At 36.3% G+C, this 21,368-nt stretch overlaps 1 protein-coding gene across 6 annotated transcripts in view; it reads left to right on the top strand.

The window, feature by feature from the left end:
- ANKRD17 (ankyrin repeat domain 17) overlaps window positions 1-21,368 on the top strand; it is a 167,502-nt gene that overhangs the window by 127,035 nt on the left and 19,099 nt on the right. For all 6 annotated transcript variants that reach the window (XM_070372504.1, XM_070372503.1, XM_070372508.1 and 3 more), the window contains 6 exons: window positions 444-560; window positions 11,315-11,486; window positions 12,758-13,205; window positions 13,655-13,810; window positions 15,830-15,979; window positions 17,325-18,961. In XM_070372504.1, the coding sequence (XP_070228605.1) occupies window positions 444-560; window positions 11,315-11,486; window positions 12,758-13,205; window positions 13,655-13,810; window positions 15,830-15,979; window positions 17,325-18,961 (2,680 nt within the window). The remainder of the gene's footprint in view (window positions 1-443; window positions 561-11,314; window positions 11,487-12,757; window positions 13,206-13,654; window positions 13,811-15,829; window positions 15,980-17,324; window positions 18,962-21,368) is intronic.

The raw sequence follows: 21,368 nt of genomic DNA, 5'->3' as shown, positions 1-21,368 counted from the left end.
AATATTGTTTTTTATGAATGATTCAGCATAAGAAGTTACAGAAACAAAGTATTTGAGAACAGTTCTTGCCAAATAAGTATTTAAAAAGTTTTTAAACCCATTCTCTTTTGTTGACATTGCCTTTCCTTTAGCCTGTTAACGACCTAACAGATTATTGCAGGTCTATTTGCAGTATGATTTCTCATTTTTAAAATTATAGGACTAAATAATTTTAGTACCAGTCAAATGGATATTATTTTGAAGAACAGTAGAGGCTCTTTGCTTATGTATTTTAAAAAACATGCCATTTAAATTATGTTTTTATGTGTACCCTTTTTGCCCTACTATTGATCTTTACTGCTTATGTTCATTCGAGTACCTTATTTAATATTTTCATGTTTTCAGGAATCTCTCTAAATGTTAATTATTTTGAGGTTAGAAACATCTTAATTTTTTTGTTTTAGGAGATGCTGAAGAAGTGTCACCTTTGTATGGAATCAATAGTACAAGCCAAAGATAGACAGGCTGCTGAAGCAAACAAAAATGCCAGCATTTTATTAGAGGAGTTAGACTTGGAAAAGGTAACCTTTCCATATGATAACCTTTACATATGAAAAATATTATCTACTTTTTTCCTTTCTGCTTTTCTTCCTCCTTATTTGTAATCTGTGGTTTTTTGCTTTGTTTTGCTTTTGCTTTAAATTATGTTCATGGTTTTCTCTCCAAGTTTGGCTCAACTGGTAGAATTGAGTATTTTAAATATTGTTATATCATTAAAGTAGTTTTCTTTATGGTTAAATTAACAAAATGTTATTGTAGGAATTGCATTGATCTGGAAGTGAGAGAGCCTGGCCTCTAGTGCTCAGTTATCTTAACAAATGTTCTGTTAATCCCCATCCAAATCTCTTTCAGGCATACTACAGCATCATCCCCATTATTCCTGCAGGGAGTAAAATACTCCAAACATTGTATAGTTTGGACAGACCCATAGCTGCTTCTTTACTCTCTGTTCTATCACTGTCCTCTAGAATGTAATATTATAGAAATAGTAATCATAGAAGGAAAAGAATTGGTTGGTATTGAATATTATAGAATACATATTCTGCCATGTTTTATCTTTTTTAAAAAGGTTAAAAATGCTCTAAAGTTTAACATGAAGTTTTAAATATGCAGTAATAGTGGGGCTGGAGCACTGGCCCCTCCCCCACGCAGCTGAAAATCCACATGTAACTTTAGAATTGGGCTCTACGTATCTGCCGTTTCAAGTCCATGGATTTCAACCAACTGCAATTTGTGTAGTATTGTAGTAGTTACTTATTTTAAGGAGTTCGCATGAAATGGGCCTGTTGAAGCCCATGTTGTTCACAAGTTATTTGTATATTAGAATATTTTTCATTAGAGTCAGGTACATTCTTTTTGTTTAGACTTACTATGTTAAGCTACACATTTCATCTTGCATGAAGAAAATAAAATTATTTTAAACATTTTTTTCTAAAGTCAATGTAAAATACTCTATTTTCTGAAAAATATATTTAATATTAAGGTTTTTCATTTAAAAAATTTTTCTAGTTTATATTCTGATCAAATAAAAATTAGCTTTTTCTTGGCCACTTTGAGGTTTTAATTGAATATGAACATATTGTTATAATCACTGTAACGATTGTTATAGTGATTGTTACAGGCTATTATAATACAGTATTATAGTATTATAATATCCTGAGAACAATTTGTTATAATCACCGTAACGATTACTTTACCTGTCTGGAAGTTAGAGAGCCTAGCCTCTATAATGCTCAGTAATCTCAACTAATGTTTTCTTAATCCTCATCCAAATCTGTACTACATTGATCCTGAACCTTGTAATTTGTTGCCAACAGATTTATCAGAAGTACCAAATGCACTAGGAAGACATACACGACCAAGGCATAACCAGCTAGTGAAATATGACCAGTTCCATCTAGTATTTATTTAATGTTTACTAAAATACCAGGTGATATATAGGGCCAAATTATAGGAGAGAATGTAAATTATTTGAGTCTTCTCTATAAAAGTGTTATTACCCTCATATTACAGATGGAGAAACTAAATCTATGGGATAATAAGTAATTTACCTAATCTAGGATAGGATTTAAATCTACTTTTTTATTCTAAGTTCCCTGGTTTCCTTGCTCCCCTTAATTGAAGTCCACCTGCGTTTTAGTGCTTCCTCCTTACAGTATTATAATGTCCTGTTTTTGTATTACTCTCTCATTTTTAAATGTTAGATTCTCTAAGTATTATTTAATGATACTGTTTCTTTTTGCATTGTTATAAATCTCAGAAGGGCTTCCTTGGTGGCTCAGTGGTAAGGAACCCTCCTGCCAATGCAAAGGACACAAATTTGATCCATGGGTCAGGAAGATCCCCTGGAGAAGGAAATGGCAAGCCACTCCAGTATTCTTGCCTGGGAAATCCAATGGATAGAGGAGCCTAGAAGGCTACAGTCCTTGGGGTCACAAAGGAGTGGGGCACGACTTAGCAACTAAACAAAAACACAGTTGTAGAAAGCATCCTTTTTTTTAGCTGAGACATAGATGTCTGTTTTTAAATAAAATTTTTGTTTCATCCCTTTGTTGTTTATACGTTACATGAAATACATTTAGGAATATACTGCAAGCCTGTGGATTACAAAGTCAAACAGCATTTAGGCATATGTCCAGTTGTGCATGTCTATTCTTAATGTGAATGGGTTTTTCTTTGTTACAATATGTGCAGTGTAAACTGTGAACTCTGCAAAGTTGACTCATATTTTAGTCTCCCTTTCACATCTTTCTACTCTTCTTCCCTTCTTTATTTTCATGTTCTGATATTCTAAATACTACAGTTTACTTGTTTGTCTCTCTCTACCACTAGAGTGTATGAACCACAAAATGATGCCTGGCATGTTAGTAAACATTTGTTGAACACATAAATATTCATGTATGTGAAGATAGTATACTTGAAAAATAAAAGAATGATGTGAACATAATACTCTAATACTTGCTTTTCCCACTCTCAATAACTGAAAAATATTTTCAGTTGATAGTGATTTATAACTGCGTAATATACTACATAGTAAGTTTCCAGTATTGTCACTACACATAATGTTGCAATAAACATTATTATACATATTTTGCTATATTTTGGCACTTTTATTTTTATGGAATAAGTTTCTTTCTTCACATGAGTCAGTATATTTTAGATTTGATACTTCCAGAATATTTCCCTAATACCATCAGCAGTACATAGTGTTGTTTCCTTGAATTCTTGCCAGCCTTTCTTAACCTTGATGTTAATGTTTTCAGAGCCTCAGATTTAAAGCAATTTGATAGGAACTTCCTTCAGTGTCATTGCATATTTCCCCATAATATTAATTCTTAATCATAAATTAATTAGATGTAAATTATTCCATATGCATTGATACTTTATAAGCAGTTTTGAATGAGGGTGGTATATAGATAGAATTTTAGATTATGGAGGAGACTATTCTGCCTGAACTGCAGCTTCTTTCTAGTGTATTTGGTAAATTATCAGATTGAGATGTGTTACGGTTTGGTTCACAATTTTTTGCTTATGATTTACATCTAGAAAAATACACCTTTTTGCCATTTGAGACTTGGTACATTCTGGCTCCACCATTTCTGATTTAGAAACATCACTGAAGTTGGTCTTATTTAGTTTAACTTGGATGTTCTACATGGATAACTTATTACTTTGATCAACCTTTCTAATTTGAAAATGTTGGTTAATAGGTTTGTGAAAATTGCTGCTCAATACGGCTTGTTATATTTATCAGATTACCTTATGCTTATGCAGCAAACATTTGATTCACTGAGTATTTACTATGTGCAAGAGTTCATGCTCTGGAGCAGTTCCTCTGGTCTAACTTTGGAATACTCGCAGTTAGTTGCTTGATCTCTTAGGACATTAACAACTAGGTTATGCTTTGGGCTGTTAGAATCCATGGTGGATGTTATTGGTCTGCATTTTTAATGTTTTTACCCCTGTACTTTATCACTTCTTATTTCTCCCCTTTGTAAACTTTCATTAATCTTTTAGGGAATTATGTAGGGTATATTTTTAAAATATTTCTAATGGATGTTTTCTTTTTTGTCCGTTTTTGAACTGATTCATATGCCCACCTCACAATCACAGTTCTATACATTTCATTCTCTGATTATCACCTCTTTTCAGCTTTACTCCCTCTAGAGTAAAGCTGCCTCCAACAATCCTGAAAACATTCTGTCTACCAGTAAATAGTCAGATCCATTTATAATGCCACCCTTCACTGGCCTGACTCTTCTTTTTCCTTATTCTTACCTCAAGCCTAGTAACTAAGTTTCTAAGAGGGGGGAAAAAAAGCATCAATCTTGATGACTAATTTTACTTTAAATGTGTGACAGTGAACCCTTTAATGCTGCCCAGTAGTCATACTATATATTTCCCTAGTTTATTCTGCCTCTCATCTAGACCACTGTTTCTTTCTCCTTTATCCTGTGACATCTAGTATATCCTCTTTTTTCAACCTCAGTTGATGATCTTGCATCCTACTCCAATCAGTGAGAAAACCGAAGCACCAGAAGAAAACTGCCAGAGACATCCCCCCTGTACCCATATACCTCCTACTAGTTACTGGATAAACTTATTGTAACCAATCCCTCCAATTGTGAGCTAGATCATATTTTCTGTCTGCTATGGCTTACTCAAAAACATTGTTGGAGCAATTGTCTTTTCTTCTATATCATTTTGCTCTCTTTCCTGAATCATCCTCATCAACATGCACATTTCTTTATCCAGTCTTAAGAAAGCTTTTGATTTCTCCAGTACCTCTCTCCTGCCCCTGTTTCTTCGGCTGCAAGCCCATTTCTGTGCTTCCATTTGCAGCAGAACTCCTTGTCTACTTTGGTAATTTCCCATTCCTTTTTTCTTGAGTCTACTCCTGCTAGGTTGTCACTCCCTCAGCTCTACCAAACTATGTTTTTATGGTCTCCAGGGACTCTCATGTAGCTAAATCCAATGATTACTTCTCTATCCTTATCTTACTAAACCTAGTAACACGTGACATACTGTCTTTACTTAGCCTCCATTACATTACACACTCTTGGTTTTTCTCTTAATCTTTCTGAGTATTCCTTCTTGTGTCTCTAGTTCCTCCTCATCTCTTCTCTTAATTGGTAAGCCATTTAGCTTTTTACAGGATCTTCTTTATCCATTGATCATCTCATCCTGCTTCTTACCTTTATATAATAGCTGATCCAAAATCTATATCTTTAGCCCAGACCTCTTCCCTACACTCTAGTCTCTTATATCCAGCTAGCTACTCAACATGTCCTTCTGGAAACCTAATTAAACATCTCATACTTAATGTCCAAATATGAACTCCTGATCTTTGCCTACTCCAAACCCACAACTCTATAATTGCCCAGGCTAAAAATCTTGATATGATCTTTGATTTTTTCTCCACTGTGTTGCAAAATTGAGTGACCTTTGCCTTGGATCTCTATCTGAAATCCTAGTCTCTATTCATCTCTTCTCACTCTGGTTCAAGTCACTAATATCATCTCTTACCTTTATTTCCACAGTAGTCATTTAACTAATCTCCCTGATTCCATCACTGCTCTGCAATCTGTTCTCTGTTTAACACTTAAAGTGATCATCTTGTATCACTTAGACCAGATCACTCTTTTGCCCAAAACCCCACAGTACCATTTCACTCAGAGTAAAAGATAAAAGTTTTAAAAATCCCTTTTGGGATGTGTCTGGTGGTGAAAGTAAAGTCTGATGCTGTAAAGAGCAGTATTGTATGGGAACATAGAATGTTAGGTTCATTAATCAAGGTAAATAGGATGTGGTCTGACAGGAGATGGCAAGAGTGAATCAGTGAACTAAAAATGGATGGGAATGGGTGAATTTAATTCAGATGACCATTATATCTACTACTGTGGCAAGAATGCCTTAGAAGAAATGGAGTTGCCCTCATAGTCAACAGGAGTCTGTGATGTAGTACTTGGATGCAATCTCAAAAACGACAGAATGATCTCGGTTCATTTCCAAGGCAAACCATTCAGCATCACAGTAATCTAAGTCTATGCCCTAACCACTAATGCTGAAGAAGCTGAAGTTGACCGGTTCTTTGAAGACCTACAAGACCTTCAGAACTAACACCACAAAAAAGATTTCCTTTTCATCATGGGAAACTGGAAGGTAAAAGTAGGAAGTCAAGAGATACCTGGAGTAACAGGCAAGTTTGGCCGTGGAGTACAAAATGAAGCAGGGCAAAGACTAATGGAGTTTTGCCAAGAGAACATACTGGCCATAGCAAACATCCTTTTCCAGAAACACAAGAGACTACTGTACATATGGAGATCACCAGATGGTCAATACCAAAATCAGACTGGTTATATTCTTTGCAGCCAAAGTTAGAAAAACTATATACAGTCAGTGAAAACAAGATTTGGAGCTGAGTGTGGCTCAGATCATGAACTCCTTATTGCCAAATTCAGACTTAAATTGAAGAAAGTAGGGAAAACCACTAGGCCATTCAGGTATAACCTAAATCATGTCCCTTATGATTATACAGTGGACGTGACAAATAGATTCGAGTGATTAGATCTGTTAGAGGGCCTGAAGAACTATGGATGTAGGTTAACATTGTACAGGAGATGGTGACAAAAACCATGCCCAAGGGAAAAAAAAATGCAACAGGCAGAATTGTTGGCTGAGGAGGCCTTACAAATAACTGAGAAAAGAGAAATGAGAGACTTCCCTGGTGGCCCAGTGTCTAAGACTCTGAACTCTCAATGCAGGGGGCCTGGGTTTGATTCCTGGTTAGGGAACTAGATCCCACATGCTACAGCTAAGACCCAGTGTGTATATATATATTTATATTTTTAAGAGAAGCGAAAGGCAAAAGTGAAAGTTACATCCAACTGAATGCAGAGTTCTGAAGAATAGCAAGGAGAGACAAGAAAGAAAGCCTTCTTAAGTGAATAATGCAGAGAAACAGAGGTGGCAAGAATATACAGACGAACTGTACGAAAAAGATCTTAATGACCCAGATTACCACAATGGTGTGGTCACTCATCTAACGGCAGACATCCTATAGTGTCAACTCAAGTTGGCCTTAGGAAGCATTACTACAAACAAAGCTAGTGGAGGTGATCGAATTCCAGCTGAGCTGTTTCAAATCCTAAACAATGATGCTATTAAAGTTCTGCACTCATGCCAGCAAATTTGGAAAACTCACCAGTAGCCACAGGACTGGAACAGGTTTTCTCTTTCTATCCTAAAGAAGGGCAATGCCAAAGAATGTTGAAACTACCACACAATTGTGCTCATCTCACATGCTAGCAAGGTAATGCTCAAAATCCTTCAGCCTAGGCTTCAACAATATGTGAACCGATAAATTCCAGGTATACAAGCTGGATTTAGAAAAGCCAAGGAACTAGAGATCAGATTGCCAACATCTGTTGGATCATAGAAAAAGCAAGAAAGTTCCAGAAAAACATCTACTTCTGCTTCATTAATACACTAACACCTTTGACTGTGTGAATCACAAAAAACTGTGGAAAATTCTTAAAGAGATGGGAATACCAGACCACCTTACCTGTCTCCTGAGAAATATGTACGCATGTCAAGAAGCAGGTTAGAACCGGACATGGAACAATGGACTGGTATGGAATGGTTCAAAACTGATAAAGGAGTACCTCAAGGCTGCATATTGTTACCCTGCTTATTTAACTTATATGCAGAGTACGTCATGCAAATTGCCAGGTTGGATGAATCACAAACTGGAATCAAGATTGCTAGAAGCAGTATCAATAACCTCAGATATGCAGATGATACCACCCTAATGGCAGAAAGCCAAGAGGAACCAAAGAGCCTCTTAGTGAAGGTGAAAGAGGAGAGAGAAAAAGCTGGCTTAAAACTCAACGTGCAAAAACCTTAAGATCATGGCATCTGGTCCCATCACTTCATGGAAGATAAGATGGGGAACAATAGAAACAGTGACAGACTTTCTTTTCTTGGGCTCCAAAATCACCTGCAGATGGTGACTGCAGCCATGAAATTAAAAAATGCTTGCTCCTTGAAACAAAAGCTGTGACAGCCTAGACAGCATACTAAAAATCAGGGACATCACTTTTCTGACAGAGGTCCATATAGTCAAAACTATGGTTTTTCCAGTTGTTATGTACACATGTGAGAATTGGACATTAAGAAGACTGAGCACCAAAGAATTGATGCTTTTGGACTGTGGTGCTTGAGAAGATTCTTGAGAATCCTTTGGACAGCAAGGAGATCAAACCACTCAATCCTATAGGAAATCAGTCCTGAATATTCATTGGAAGGACTGATACTAAAGCTGAAGGTCCAATGCTTTGACCACCTGATTCAGAGAACCAACTGTTTGGGAAAGAGCCTGAAGCTGAGAAAGATTGAGGGCAGAAGAGTAGGAGGCCACGGAGGATGAGATGGTTAGATAGCATTTATCAACTCAACAGACATAAGTTTGCGACATTCCCAGTGACAGTGAAGGACAGGGAAGCCTGGTATGCTTCAGTCCATCTGGTCACAAAGAGTTAGACATGACTGAGCAACTGAACAACAAGAACAACTACAGTGTCATTTCCAGCAGAGTAAAAGATAAAAGTCTTTAAATGCCCTGTTGGACCTTAGGTAATCAAGACCACTGATATGCTATCTGAAAGTGATTTTCTACTATTCTCAATCAAACTGGCCTACATAAACATGCCAAAGAATGTTCAAAACTACCACACAATTGCACTCATCTCACATGCTAGTAAAGTAATGCTCAAATTCTCCAAGCCAGGCTTCAACAGTACGTGAACCGTGAACTTCAAGATGTTCAAGCTGGATTTAGAAAAGGCAGAGGAACCAGAGATCAAATTGCTAACATCCGTTGGATCAGAAAAAGCAAGAGAATTCCAGAAAAACATCTATTTCTGCAATATTGATTACGCCAAAGCCTTTGACTGTGTAGATCACAACAAACTGTGGAAAATTCTGAAAGAGATGGGAATATCAGACCACCTTACCTGCCTCCTGAGAAATCTTTGTGCAGTTCAAGAAGCAACAGTTAGTACCGGGCATGGAACAACAGATTGGTTCCAGAATGGGAAAGGAGCACGTTAAGACTGTATATTGTCACCCTGCATATTTAATTTACATGCAGAGTACATCATGTGAAATGCTGGGGTGGATGAAGCACAAGCTGGAATCAAGATTGCCAGGAGAAATATCAATAACCTCGGATATGCAGATGACACCACCCTTATGGCAGAAATGGAAGAAGAACTAAAGAGCCTCTTGATGAAAGTGAAAGAGGAGAGTGAAAAAGCTGGCTTAAAACTCAAGATTCAAAAAACTAAGATCATGGCATCCAGTCCCATCACTTCATGGCAAATAGATGGGGAAACAGTGGAAACAGTGTCAGACTTTATTTTTGGGAGCTCCAAAATCACTGCAGATGGTGACTGCAGCCATGAAATTAAAAGACACTTACTCCTTGGAAGGAAAGTTATGACCAACCTAGATAGCATATTGAAAAGCAGAGACATTACTTTGTCAACAAAGGTTCGTCTAGTAAGGCTATGGTTTTTCCAGTGGTCATGTATGGATGTGAGAGTTGGACTGTGAAGGAAGCCAGGTGCCAAAGAATTGATGCTTTTGAACTGTGGTGTTGGAGAAGATTCTTGAGAGTGTCTTGGACTGCAAGGAGATCCAACTAGTCAATCCTAAAGGAAAGGAAATCAGTCCTGAATATTCATTGGAAGAACTGATGCTGAAGCTGTAGCTCCAATCCTTTGGCCACCTGATGCAAAGAAGTGACCCTGATGCTGGGAAAGATAGAAGGCAGGAGGAGAAGAGGACATCAGAAGATGAGATGGTTGGATGGCATCACTGACTCGATGGACATGAGTTTGAGCAGGCTCTGGGAGTTCGTGATGGACAGGGAAGCCTGGCATGCTGCAGTCCGTGGAGTCACAAAGAGTCAGACCCAACAGAGCGACTGAACTGATCTGAACTGAGAGGAAACTTAGGTACTTTTGAAAGATCAGCAAAAGTTTCTAGGGGGCAGATACTATGCAAACAAATTCTATATCTCCAGTTTCCATTTGTGTTTTTTCCTGAAATCCATCTGCTTGAGAAAGTATCTCTGATTTTCTATAGATTCTCCTTAATTATTTATCTTTCCAAAAACAAAAATCTTATCTCTTACCCAAGAGAATGTAATTATGGTGCATTGCCTCTGGATGTGAAAACTTTCAACGTGGCAAAACCTTTCAGTCACCCTGAACAGGGATTATTTCAAAAGGGAGGAGGGGTGACTAACAAAGGCTGGAGACTAAAAAAATGAAATCAGACTGTTTCTCAAGAAACTTAAGTCTGATTTGGCTTATCAGCTTGTCTCTAAGCACTGGTTTCATTAGTTAGGCTATTGTGACATTTTCCATAAACTGAGTATCACTGTTTTGACATATATTTAAAATGCACATAAAATATATAGATAGCTTCCCAGGTGACACCAGTAGTAAAGAATTTGCCTGCCAGTGCAGGAGATGCAGGAGAGGTGGGTTCGATCTCTGGGTCAAGAAGATTCTCTGGAGGTGAAAATGGCAATCCACTCCAGTATATCTTGCCTGGAGAATCCCATGGACAGAGGAGCCTGGTGGGCTCAGTCCCTGGGGTTGCAAAGAGTCCAACATAACTGGGCATGTGAGCACAGCTCAGTGTTCTGTAAATGTATACTGTTGTTAATTTATCCCCACCCTGGATCTCACCACATGAATTTGCCTGTTTCCTTTTACTACCATAGTAATCAACTTTTGCAATGGAAAGTATTAAACCTGTATTTTTCTACTAGAGGTAGACATTTTATAGAATATATTCTTAGGATAAGCAGTTTGTAATTTTCATAGAAGGCTTTCAAATTACCTTTCCAAAAACTCTGATATTTATACCAATGGCAGTGTAGGAAAGAATTCATTTTCCCAAACTTTTGCTATCTGATACCTCTTATAATCTACATTTCCTTAGTGACTATGGAGTTATATATATCTTTATCAATCATCCATTTTGAAATTAGGTTGTCTTTTATCATTAATTTGATCTTGACATTTAAAAATAGTATCTTCTCTTTACAGTGACTTGAGTATGATTTTGATCAGTGAGTTGAACGAAGATAACTTTGAATTTTATGGTATCCCAGTACCTTTATGATGAATGACATTATGTGACAACATTTTTCCAATGAAAATTCCAGTGTTATAATTCTGTTTTATTGATTCTTTAACAGTTAAGGGAAGAAAGTCGAAGGCTGGCTTTGGCTGCCAAACGAGAAAAGAGAAAGGAGAAGAGACGAAAGAAAAAGGAAGAACAAAGAAGAAAACTAGAAGAAATTGAAGCCAAAAATAAAGAAAACTTTGAACTCCAAGCTGCTCAAGAAAAAGAAAAACATAAAGTTGAAGGTATTTTCTCTAAATCGTCTAATTTCTTTCATATAATGCTTTCTATTCAAAATTATATTTCATTAAATATAAATAACTTAAGATAACATTAAATATCAATGAGTCAAGATAACAGTAGATCTTTTATATTATTAAACCCAAAAGTATTTCTATGCCCTTTTTATTTATTGAATTCATCCCAACTTTCCATTGTAAACAATTCCAAACCTATACACAAGTTGAAAGAATGACAAAACAAACACTTGAATACCCTTCACCTAATTTAAAAACAAACATTTTACTATATTTGCTTTATCTTTTTCTCTAAGTGTATATACATATTTTTTTCCTTAAGCTATCTGAAAATAAATTGCTGATTTCTGACATTGCACCTGGAATAAATACATAAAATCGTAAAAAAAAAATTATCAGTACTTCCATAATTTCATATACAGTCAAGACCATGTTCAGATTTTTTCTTAAATGAGGAAATCACTTTTAATTACTTTCTAACTAAAAATCATTTGAGGTAAGGATAACGTTAGAAAGAACCATTGTCATTAAACCACCATATATGTATGGTGTGTATGTGTGTATTTCCCTCTCTTCCAGTCTTTTATTTTGAAAAATTTCAGGCTACAGAAAATTTTAAGAGTTAGTATGATGAATACCTGCAAGTCACCTAGATTCATATAACATTGTGGCACGTTTATATTTTTCCTCTTTTTTTTTTTGAATAGTCTTATATATACTGTACACAACAATAGCATTATTACAATTGAGAAATTGAATAATTATGAATAATATGTAATATATAGTAACGTATTCATTCCTAAAATAATTCCAAATTTTTAAAAAATGTTTATATATTTGTCTGCACCAGGTCTTAGTTGCAGGACACAGGATTCTTTTTTAGTTGCAGCATATAGAGTCTTTACTTGCAGTATGTAAGATTTTATCTGTGGCATGATGGATCTAGTTCCCTGACCAGTAATCAAACGTGGGTCCCCTGCATTGAGAGTATAGTGTCTTAGCCACTGGACTATCAAGAAGGTCCCCTGAAATATTTTTTTATAACTTCCTAGTATATGTTATTTAGAACTTAGGAACAGAGAGGAGAATAGATAAATCATATCCATCTCATCACTAGTGAATGATGGAATGACTGATGACTTTATATCTAAAAGTAGTAGTAGTAAAGTAGCCTCTCGGTTTATTTTTGTCAAGTGCTTAAAGCTAAATGTATGGCCAGAACACTAGAACTTGCTAATTCGGTATTACTGCTTCTACAGATGAACCTGAAGTCTTGACAGAGCCTCCAAGTGCCACAACCACTACTACCATAGGTATATCTGCAACCTGGACCACTTTGGCAGGTTCCCATGGTAAAAGAAATAATACCATAACTACAACCAGTTCAAAGAGGAAAAACAGGAAAAATAAAATTCCTCCGGAAAACGTTCAAATTATATTTGATGATCCACTACCAATCTCATACAGTCAGCCAGAGAAGGTGAACGGAGAGTCCAAGAGCAGCAGTACCAGCGAGAGTGGAGATAGTGATAACATGAGAATTTCCAGTTGCAGTGATGAAAGTAGTAACAGCAACAGCAGCCGAAAGAGTGACAATCATTCACCTGCTGTGGTCACTACCACTGTGACCAGCAAGAAACAGCCATCAGTTCTGGTTACATTTCCAAAGGAGGAGAGAAAATCTGTTTCTGGCAAAACTTCAATAAAGTGAGTTCCAATTTTTATTTTCACAATTTACAGTATCGTTATGAAACACTTTGTTGCTGAATTTTTTAGTAAAGCAGTCAAATGAAAAAGACAAAGTAAGTGTTAATCTTTGTTCTAAAGAAGGCACACTTCTTTAAAGAATTACTGTGTAATTTCTTCATTTGGGTTGTTAACCCATGAAGTATCAGTTATGATTTTTCAGAGATTGTTATTGTATTTCAGTTCCGCTATATTTGACTTCTAGATAATATCTTTTTAAAATTGCCCCTTCATATTATGCCTAGTATTGGAAAATGAAAAATAAATTTCTCATTTATTCATAATATTCAGAAAATAAAGAATAAAATCATGTGTTAGTTTGCTGCTATCATTAAAAAATTCTTCATCTGTTCTATATTTGTTGTTGTTGTTGTTCTATATTTAATTTGTGTTTTTCCTCTTTGTTAAAGATTGTCAGAGACTATCAGTGAAGTGACCAGTAATTCTCTCTCCACTTGCACAAAATCTGGTCCATCTCCCCTTTCCTCTCCAAATGGGAAATTAACAGTAGCAAGTCCCAAGCGTGGACAGAAGAGGGAAGAAGGATGGAAAGAGGTTGTAAGGAGGTAATTGATTATTTCTTTGTTTTTCTCATTCTTTTTATATGTGCTCTATTTCAAAAAGAAGTATAGTCTACCTTGTGATTAAATTCCCCAGCTGTTCCAAATGCTGCAAACAAACTGGTGGCCCAGGGCTGCCAATGGAGACAACCTATACTATATTTTATATGGAAAAAAGTATATGTTAATACTTTCAAAGCTGGGAGATTTTACATAAAAAGTTAGGTCATTGTGTGTCTGCTTCACCTGCATAGATATGGCTTTTGGTAGTGAACTAATTTCTTTAAGGTAATAGATTGTCTTATTCTTCCTTGTAACCTTGAAGCCCAGTAGGTAGTGTCTATCACATGCTTATAAATATATGGAGAATAAATAAATATTGGTTTTAAACTATTCTTGTCTTCAAATCATAGAATATTTCTACTTCAAGAGTTTTAGAACTAAAATATTTTACTGTATTTTGCTTGGGATTTTTAAAATAATGTGTGTTAAAAAGTAAAACAGTATCCCAGAAACTGAAAGGTGGTAAGATACCACCTACCCAGAAAGGATGTGATCCAAAAAAAGTATAATGTTCATTTCTTTTCCTGTTTTCGGCCAAGACTTCCCCTCAACCTCCATCTCTGTCTTCATCTCTGTCTGTCACATGGCTATTAAACTAATTAAAATCGTAACACCAGAGTTCATTCTCACTGTTAGTCACTCAGTCATGTCCGACTCTTTGCAGCCCCATGGACTGGAACTCACCAGGTTCCATTATCCATGCTCTCATATAAAAAGATAATTCTGGTTTTTGCATGCAGTTTTATTTATTTTTGGCGGTACCAGGTCTTCATTGCTGTTGCGGGCATCTCCTGTTGCAGCACTTAGGCTCCTCTTGTGGTTTGTGGGCTTCACTTGTTATAGCAAACAGACTCTGGAGCACTCAGGCTCTCTAGTTGTGGGTGCCTGGGCTTAGTTGCCCCAGGGCATGTGGGAATCTTAGTTCCCCAACCAGGGAACAAATTTCCATCCCCTCCTTTGGAAGGCAGATTCCCAAACATTAGACCACCAAGGGAAGTCCCTGCGTGCATCTTATATTATAGTATACAAACAAATTCTTAACTAATTTAAAGTAATGATCCCTGAGTTATGTTATTTAAGGGAAAAGGAATTATCAGGTGACTTAGTTATATATATAAAAGGGCAGAGAGGCAAGGTTTTTTAAAAAATTCTAATTTAATATTTAATCTATTGTAAATAAATAATTTACTTATTCATTGAAGCCTAATTGGCTCATTCTTTTTATTGGGAGTTATACTGTTTTTCTTTTAGAAGTATTCTTTAGTTTAGACTTGTAAGAAATTTATATCTACCTTTGCTGAATCTGAGTAATTTTGTGTTAGGTGGGTTTTGCTTTTTGGAATTCCAACAGGCTTTTCTGTTTCCTCACACAACTAAACATACCTTAGCAAGTGTCCATATTTGTGGATAATCATTTGAAGGCCTCTAGAAGAATGCAGGAAAACATGAATTTTCAGTATCATCCTTTCAGTTAAATATTGGGTAATAAAAACAAGAATATAAGGTGCAAGTCAGACACCTAAAGGCACTCACAAGAAACCTTGTTAACTCCTTGGGCTAGATTAGACACCCCATCAGTGTGTCTCTATGATACCCTGTTAGAGCACTTACGACATCGTGTTATGTTTCTTACTTGGTTTCTGCATAGTCATTATATGTGGGTGGGAACCCGTCTGTCTTATTTGCCATTAGTAGTTGCGTTTACACAGTGTATGTCTACATGGATGTGCTTTGTAGATCATAATGAAGGATAAAAGTCAAAAAAGCAAACAGTTTTTGGTAAACTAACTCTCTTTTTTTCTGTGGCTCTTAGTTGCCTTGTATCATTTAGGACGAGACTAGGTAGAAGAGGCTTATTCAACAATGTTCTGCATTTTTTATTATAAAATTAGTATAACTGTCTTAATTACAACCATTGATATTTATGATTTATCTTAATTTATTTTTCTAACCATTAAACAGGTCAAAGAAAGTATCTGTTCCATCAACTGTGATATCCAGAGTGATTGGAAGAGGAGGCTGTAATATTAATGCGATTCGGGAGTTCACTGGTGCACACATAGATATTGATAAGCAGAAGGACAAGACGGGAGACCGGATAATAACTATAAGGCAAAATTTTGTCTCTTTTTTTTTTCCCTTTATATTTATTGCATTAGAGCTTAAAAATTATAGACAAGCATTTGAGTTTTCAATGGAACTTTGTATTTAATAGCCTACTTTTAAATGAGAATTTGATTCATTTTAGAGAAAATAACTCTTAAAATTTGTTTTTCTAATTTACATGTTCTTATGAAGTATTTCAAAGGACTTTAAAAGAATTTTTCTTTTTTATGTGTATGACAAAGATTTGAATAATTTTTCCTTATATAAACATTTAATAAGGCATTCTTAAAACTTATTCTGAGAATTTTTTAGAAGGAATGGATTTCTAACTCATTTTAGTAGTTTTCCATCTTTCTCTTAAATTAGCATTTGAGATTTATTATTCTCAGATTGTATACTTAGAGTATGAGCTCAGTAATAGATTTAAATCTAAAGTAGATATTTGTTTTGAATTAATATTTGAGTATTTCTAAGCTGTAATATCCTTAAAATAAAGATGATATTGTAAGAAATCATAAATTTGGTTGTGATAGACTGGTGCCCTTCATAGTAATAGAGGAGCTGATAGTTTAATAACTTGCCTCAACAGGAAGAAGGCAATTAACTCACTCTGCTTTATACTTATTCTCCTCTCCTATCTTTTTTATGCCTCTTCTTGGGTAGGTGTGGTCACACTTGCCTTATCCAGAGAAGAGGGAAAGCAGAAACCCTCCACCTCTGGGTTTCCATAAGCTTTTCCTGTCAATCACATATACTCCTAAACATTGAAGACTGGGTTTTGACCTTATTATGGCCATTGTTGGCATTATCAGGATTCTTTTCTCATTTTGAGACATCTGTCCAAAATAGTTAAAATAATCACTCTACTTATAAAGAAACCAGTAGTAAACATGCTGTAAATAGTCATTTTACATACCTGAATTTAAAAGACTGTTTTCTTACTCAGTGATATTATTGTTCTTGCTTACTTGTACTGTTTTTAATGTTGATCAATTGTTTAACTTAATGGTAACAGTATGGATTATGTAGGATTTTAAGTGCAGTGATTTTTCGATCTAGAATGTATTTCACAGTAGGAAAATGATTGCTTAGCCTGAGGAAACAATAGTGAAATTAAATTTTTTGGAAAGAAGTAATGTTTCTCCTTTGAAAAATATAGTGGTGTGTTGGACAGTTTATCGCTTTGCTTGCAAAATACCTCAAAAATAGAAAACTTGCTGCTTACCTTTTAATCTGTTCTCTGTATATATGTGCATACATATGCAGTGCACACACAAATGAATTTAGGCCTTATATATCTTAAAAAGGGGAAATTGGACCTAATTTTTTTTTTTTTTTGATCAACTTGTAGGGGTGGCACTGAATCAACAAGACAGGCAACTCAGTTGATCAATGCTCTGATCAAGGATCCAGACAAAGAAATTGATGAACTCATTCCAAAGAATCGTTTGAAAAGCTCCTCAGCAAATTCCAAAATAGGGTCATCAGCACCTACCACCACTGCTGCTAACAGTTCCTTAATGGGAATTAAAATGACGACTGTAGCTCTGTCATCAACATCTCAAACTGCCACAGCACTTACTGTGCCTGCAATTTCTTCTGCATCTACTCACAAAACCATTAAGAATCCAGTGAATAATGTGAGGCCTGGTTTTCCAGTTTCTCTTCCATTAGCATATCCTCCTCCACAGTTTGCACATGCTTTGCTTGCTGCTCAGACTTTCCAGCAGATCCGTCCACCAAGGTTGCCCATGACCCACTTTGGAGGTACTTTTCCACCAGCTCAATCCACTTGGGGTCCTTTTCCTGTCAGGCCTTTGAGCCCTGCCAGAGCTACTAACTCGCCTAAGCCTCACATGGTGCCTCGCCATAGCAATCAGAATAGCAGTGGTTCTCAGGTGAATTCAGCAGGTTCTTTAACTTCAAGTCCAACAACTACAACCAGTTCATCAGCTTCAACGGTGCCTGGTACATCTACAAATGGCAGTCCGAGTTCACCTTCTGTTAGAAGGCAGCTTTTTGTCACAGTTGTGAAGACATCCAATGCCACCACCACAACGGTCACAACCACAGCAAGCAACAACAGCACTGCACCCACAAATGCCACATATCCTATGCCTACTGCCAAAGAACACTACCCAGTATCATCCCCATCTTCCCCGTCACCACCAGCCCAGCCAGGAGGAGTTTCTAGAAACAGCCCTTTGGATTGTGGAACAGCATCTCCAAATAAAGGGGCATCTTCCTCTGAACCGGAAGCAGGTAGTCCACCAGTAGTAGAAACAACAAACGGTAGACCTCCAAACAGCAGCAGTTCTTCTGGGAGTTCATCAGTTCATTCTACTCAGCAACAGCCTCCGGGATCTGCTTCTCAGGAGCCAAGACCACCTCTTCAGCAGTCTCAGGTTCCTCCCCCGGAAGTCAGAATGACTGTTACTCCTTTAGCAACCACAAGTTCTGCTCCAGTGGCGGTGCCTTCTACTGCCCCAGTGACTTACCCTATGCCTCAGACACAAATGGGATGCTCCCAGCCTCCTCCTAAAATGGAACCACCTGCTATTAGACCACCCTCTCATGGCACAACTGCCCCTCACAAGAATCCAGCTCCAGTGCAAAATTCATCTGTTGCAGTCCTCAGTGTCAATCACATTAAAAGACCTCACAGTGTTCCCTCCTCTGTCCAGCTACCTTCAACCTTAAGTACACAAAGTGCTTGTCAAAATTCAGTACATCCAGCAAATAAACCTATTGCTCCCAATTTCAGTGCCCCCTTACCATTTGGGCCCTTTAGCACATTGTTTGAAAATAGCCCGACTTCTGCTCATGCCTTCTGGGGAGGATCTGTTGTTTCATCTCAGTCAACACCAGAATCTATGCTATCAGGAAAATCCTCATATTTGCCAAATTCAGATCCCTTACATCAATCTGATACTTCTAAAGCTCCAGGTTTCAGACCACCATTACAGAGACCTGCTCCAAGTCCCTCAGGTAGGTGGTATTTTCTGACATTCTTCACCTGCTCATTTACACAGATGATGCAAAAACTCTGGTTATTTTCTAGTACTTTTACTCTGACTAGGCCAGATGGACAAACTGTTTTACTAAATCAAATGCTGTTGTGAGTATTGAGTGTATTTAGTATGGCATTATTATTTTTTTTTAATCTTTTTAGAAACTGCAATGGATTTTACCTTAAATTTACCATAAGTAAATTTCTTCATCAGATACATTTTTCTCTCTCAAAGTAAAAAAAACAATCTCTCATATTTTAAATTAATAAGAAATGCCATCAAAAGTTTGCTTTTTCAAATAAAAACTACCACATATTTTTAAAATTTTATTTTACTTCCGCTTTACAGTCAACTCTACCTTCAATCTGCACCCCCCACCCACCTCTGATATCCACACATCTGATCTTTTTCAGTGAGTTTGTTTGCTTTAAATTCTACATATAAATGAAAATATAAACTTGTCTTTCTCTGTCTGACTTGTTTTACTTAGTTTGATGCCCTCATGGCACATCCATTTATCAGAAATGGCAGAATTTCCTTCTTTTTTAATATATATATGGCTGAATAACATCCCACTGTGTGTGTTTATATGCCACACACACACACAGTGGAATATCCATATTAAAAAAAAAAGTGTATGTGGGCCACAACTGCTTTTCCACTCATCCATGAATGGATACTTAGGTTTTTTCCCATGTCTTAGCAATTATAAATAATGCTATTATGAACATGGGAGCGTAGGTATATTTTCAAGTTAATATTTTTGTTTCTTCTGAATATATTTCCAGAAGAGGAATTTCAGGATCGTTGTGGTAGTTCCATTTTCAGTTCTTAAGAAGATCCTCCTGTTTTCCAAGACACTGTTTTCCATAGTGTCTGTAGGCTGATCATATTTCAAGTGCTTACTTAATGAGCAGATGTAACTGGTAGCTGCCATATTGCACAGTGCAGATGTTGAACACATCTGTTAACATAAAAAGTTCTATTGGGCAGTGCTGATATTTAAAGAAGATCTAAAGATCTGGTTTTGAGTGGTTGCTTTTTCTTTTTTAACTTTTTACTTTGAAATTTTTTTTATAGAAGTGTTCTTCTATAACTTCTATAATTATCCCAACTTCCCCTAGTGTAAACGTCTTACATAAACATGATGTATTTATTAAAACATAGAAATTAATATTGGAACACTATAACTAACTAGACTAGAGACTTTATTCATACTCCACAATTTTCCAATAATGTTCTTTTTCTATTTCCATGCTTTACTGATGTCTAAAAATATTATTTATGCCTTTATAGAAAGGTTGCCAACTTGATGTGTGTTATTGAAGAGATGACATTCTGGGACTAATGGGAACTGATTGTTATGTTTACCTATTAGCACATAAATGTAATGAACATGATCAGTAAATATTTCTTTGCTGGGAGTTGATTGAAACATTTTTTATGAATTTTCAAAAGCAGTTTCTCTTGAGTCCTAAAACAATAGAATCGATATAATTTATTGTAAAGCTTCATATGCTAATACATTGTAATGCTTTTTTTTTAAATTTTATTGGAGTATATTTGATTTACAATGTTGTGTTAGTTTCAAGTGTACAACAAAATGAATTAGTTATATACATACATATGTCCACTCTTTTTAAGATTGTCTCCCCATATAGGCCATTACAGAGGAGTAGGTAGAGTTCCCTGTGTTGTACAGTAGGTTCTTATTTTATATACAGCAGTGTATATATGTCAATCCTAATCTCCCAGTTGGTCCCTTACCCCCTGGTACCCATAAGTTTTGTTTTCTACATATGTACAGAGCTACATCTGTAACTTTATTTTTGTTTTGTAGATAAGTTTTTTTTATTTATACTCTTTTCTTGGATTCCATATACAAACTATATCATATATCTGTCTTTCTCTGTCTGACTTCACTCAGTATGACAATTCTAGGGCCATCCATGTTACTACAAATGGCATTATTTCATTCTTTTTTACGGCTGAGTAATATTTCATTGTACATATGTACCGCATCTTCTTTATCCATTCCTCTGTTAATGGACATTTGGATTGCTTATATGTCCTTGCTATTATAAATAGTGCTGCAGTGAACATTGAGGTGAACATATCTTTTCAAATTATGGTATATGCCCAGGAGTGGGATTGCTGGGTCACATACTATGTTAATCGCTCAGTCGTGTCCAACTGTTTGCAACCCCATGGACTGTAGCCTGCCAGGTTCCCCTGTCCATGGCATTTTCCAGGCAAGAATACTAGAGTAGCTTGCCATTTCCTTCTCCAGGACATCTCCCCGACCTAGGGATCGAACCCAGGTCTCCCACATTGCAGGCAGATTCTTTTACCTCTGAGTCAGAGACCAGGGATCACATAGTAGC

Source organism: Bos mutus, chromosome 6 (assembly GCF_027580195.1).
Source record: "Bos mutus isolate GX-2022 chromosome 6, NWIPB_WYAK_1.1, whole genome shotgun sequence".
NCBI lineage: Eukaryota > Metazoa > Chordata > Mammalia > Artiodactyla > Bovidae > Bos > Bos mutus.
This window is presented reverse-complemented; position numbering and strand designations above follow the sequence as displayed.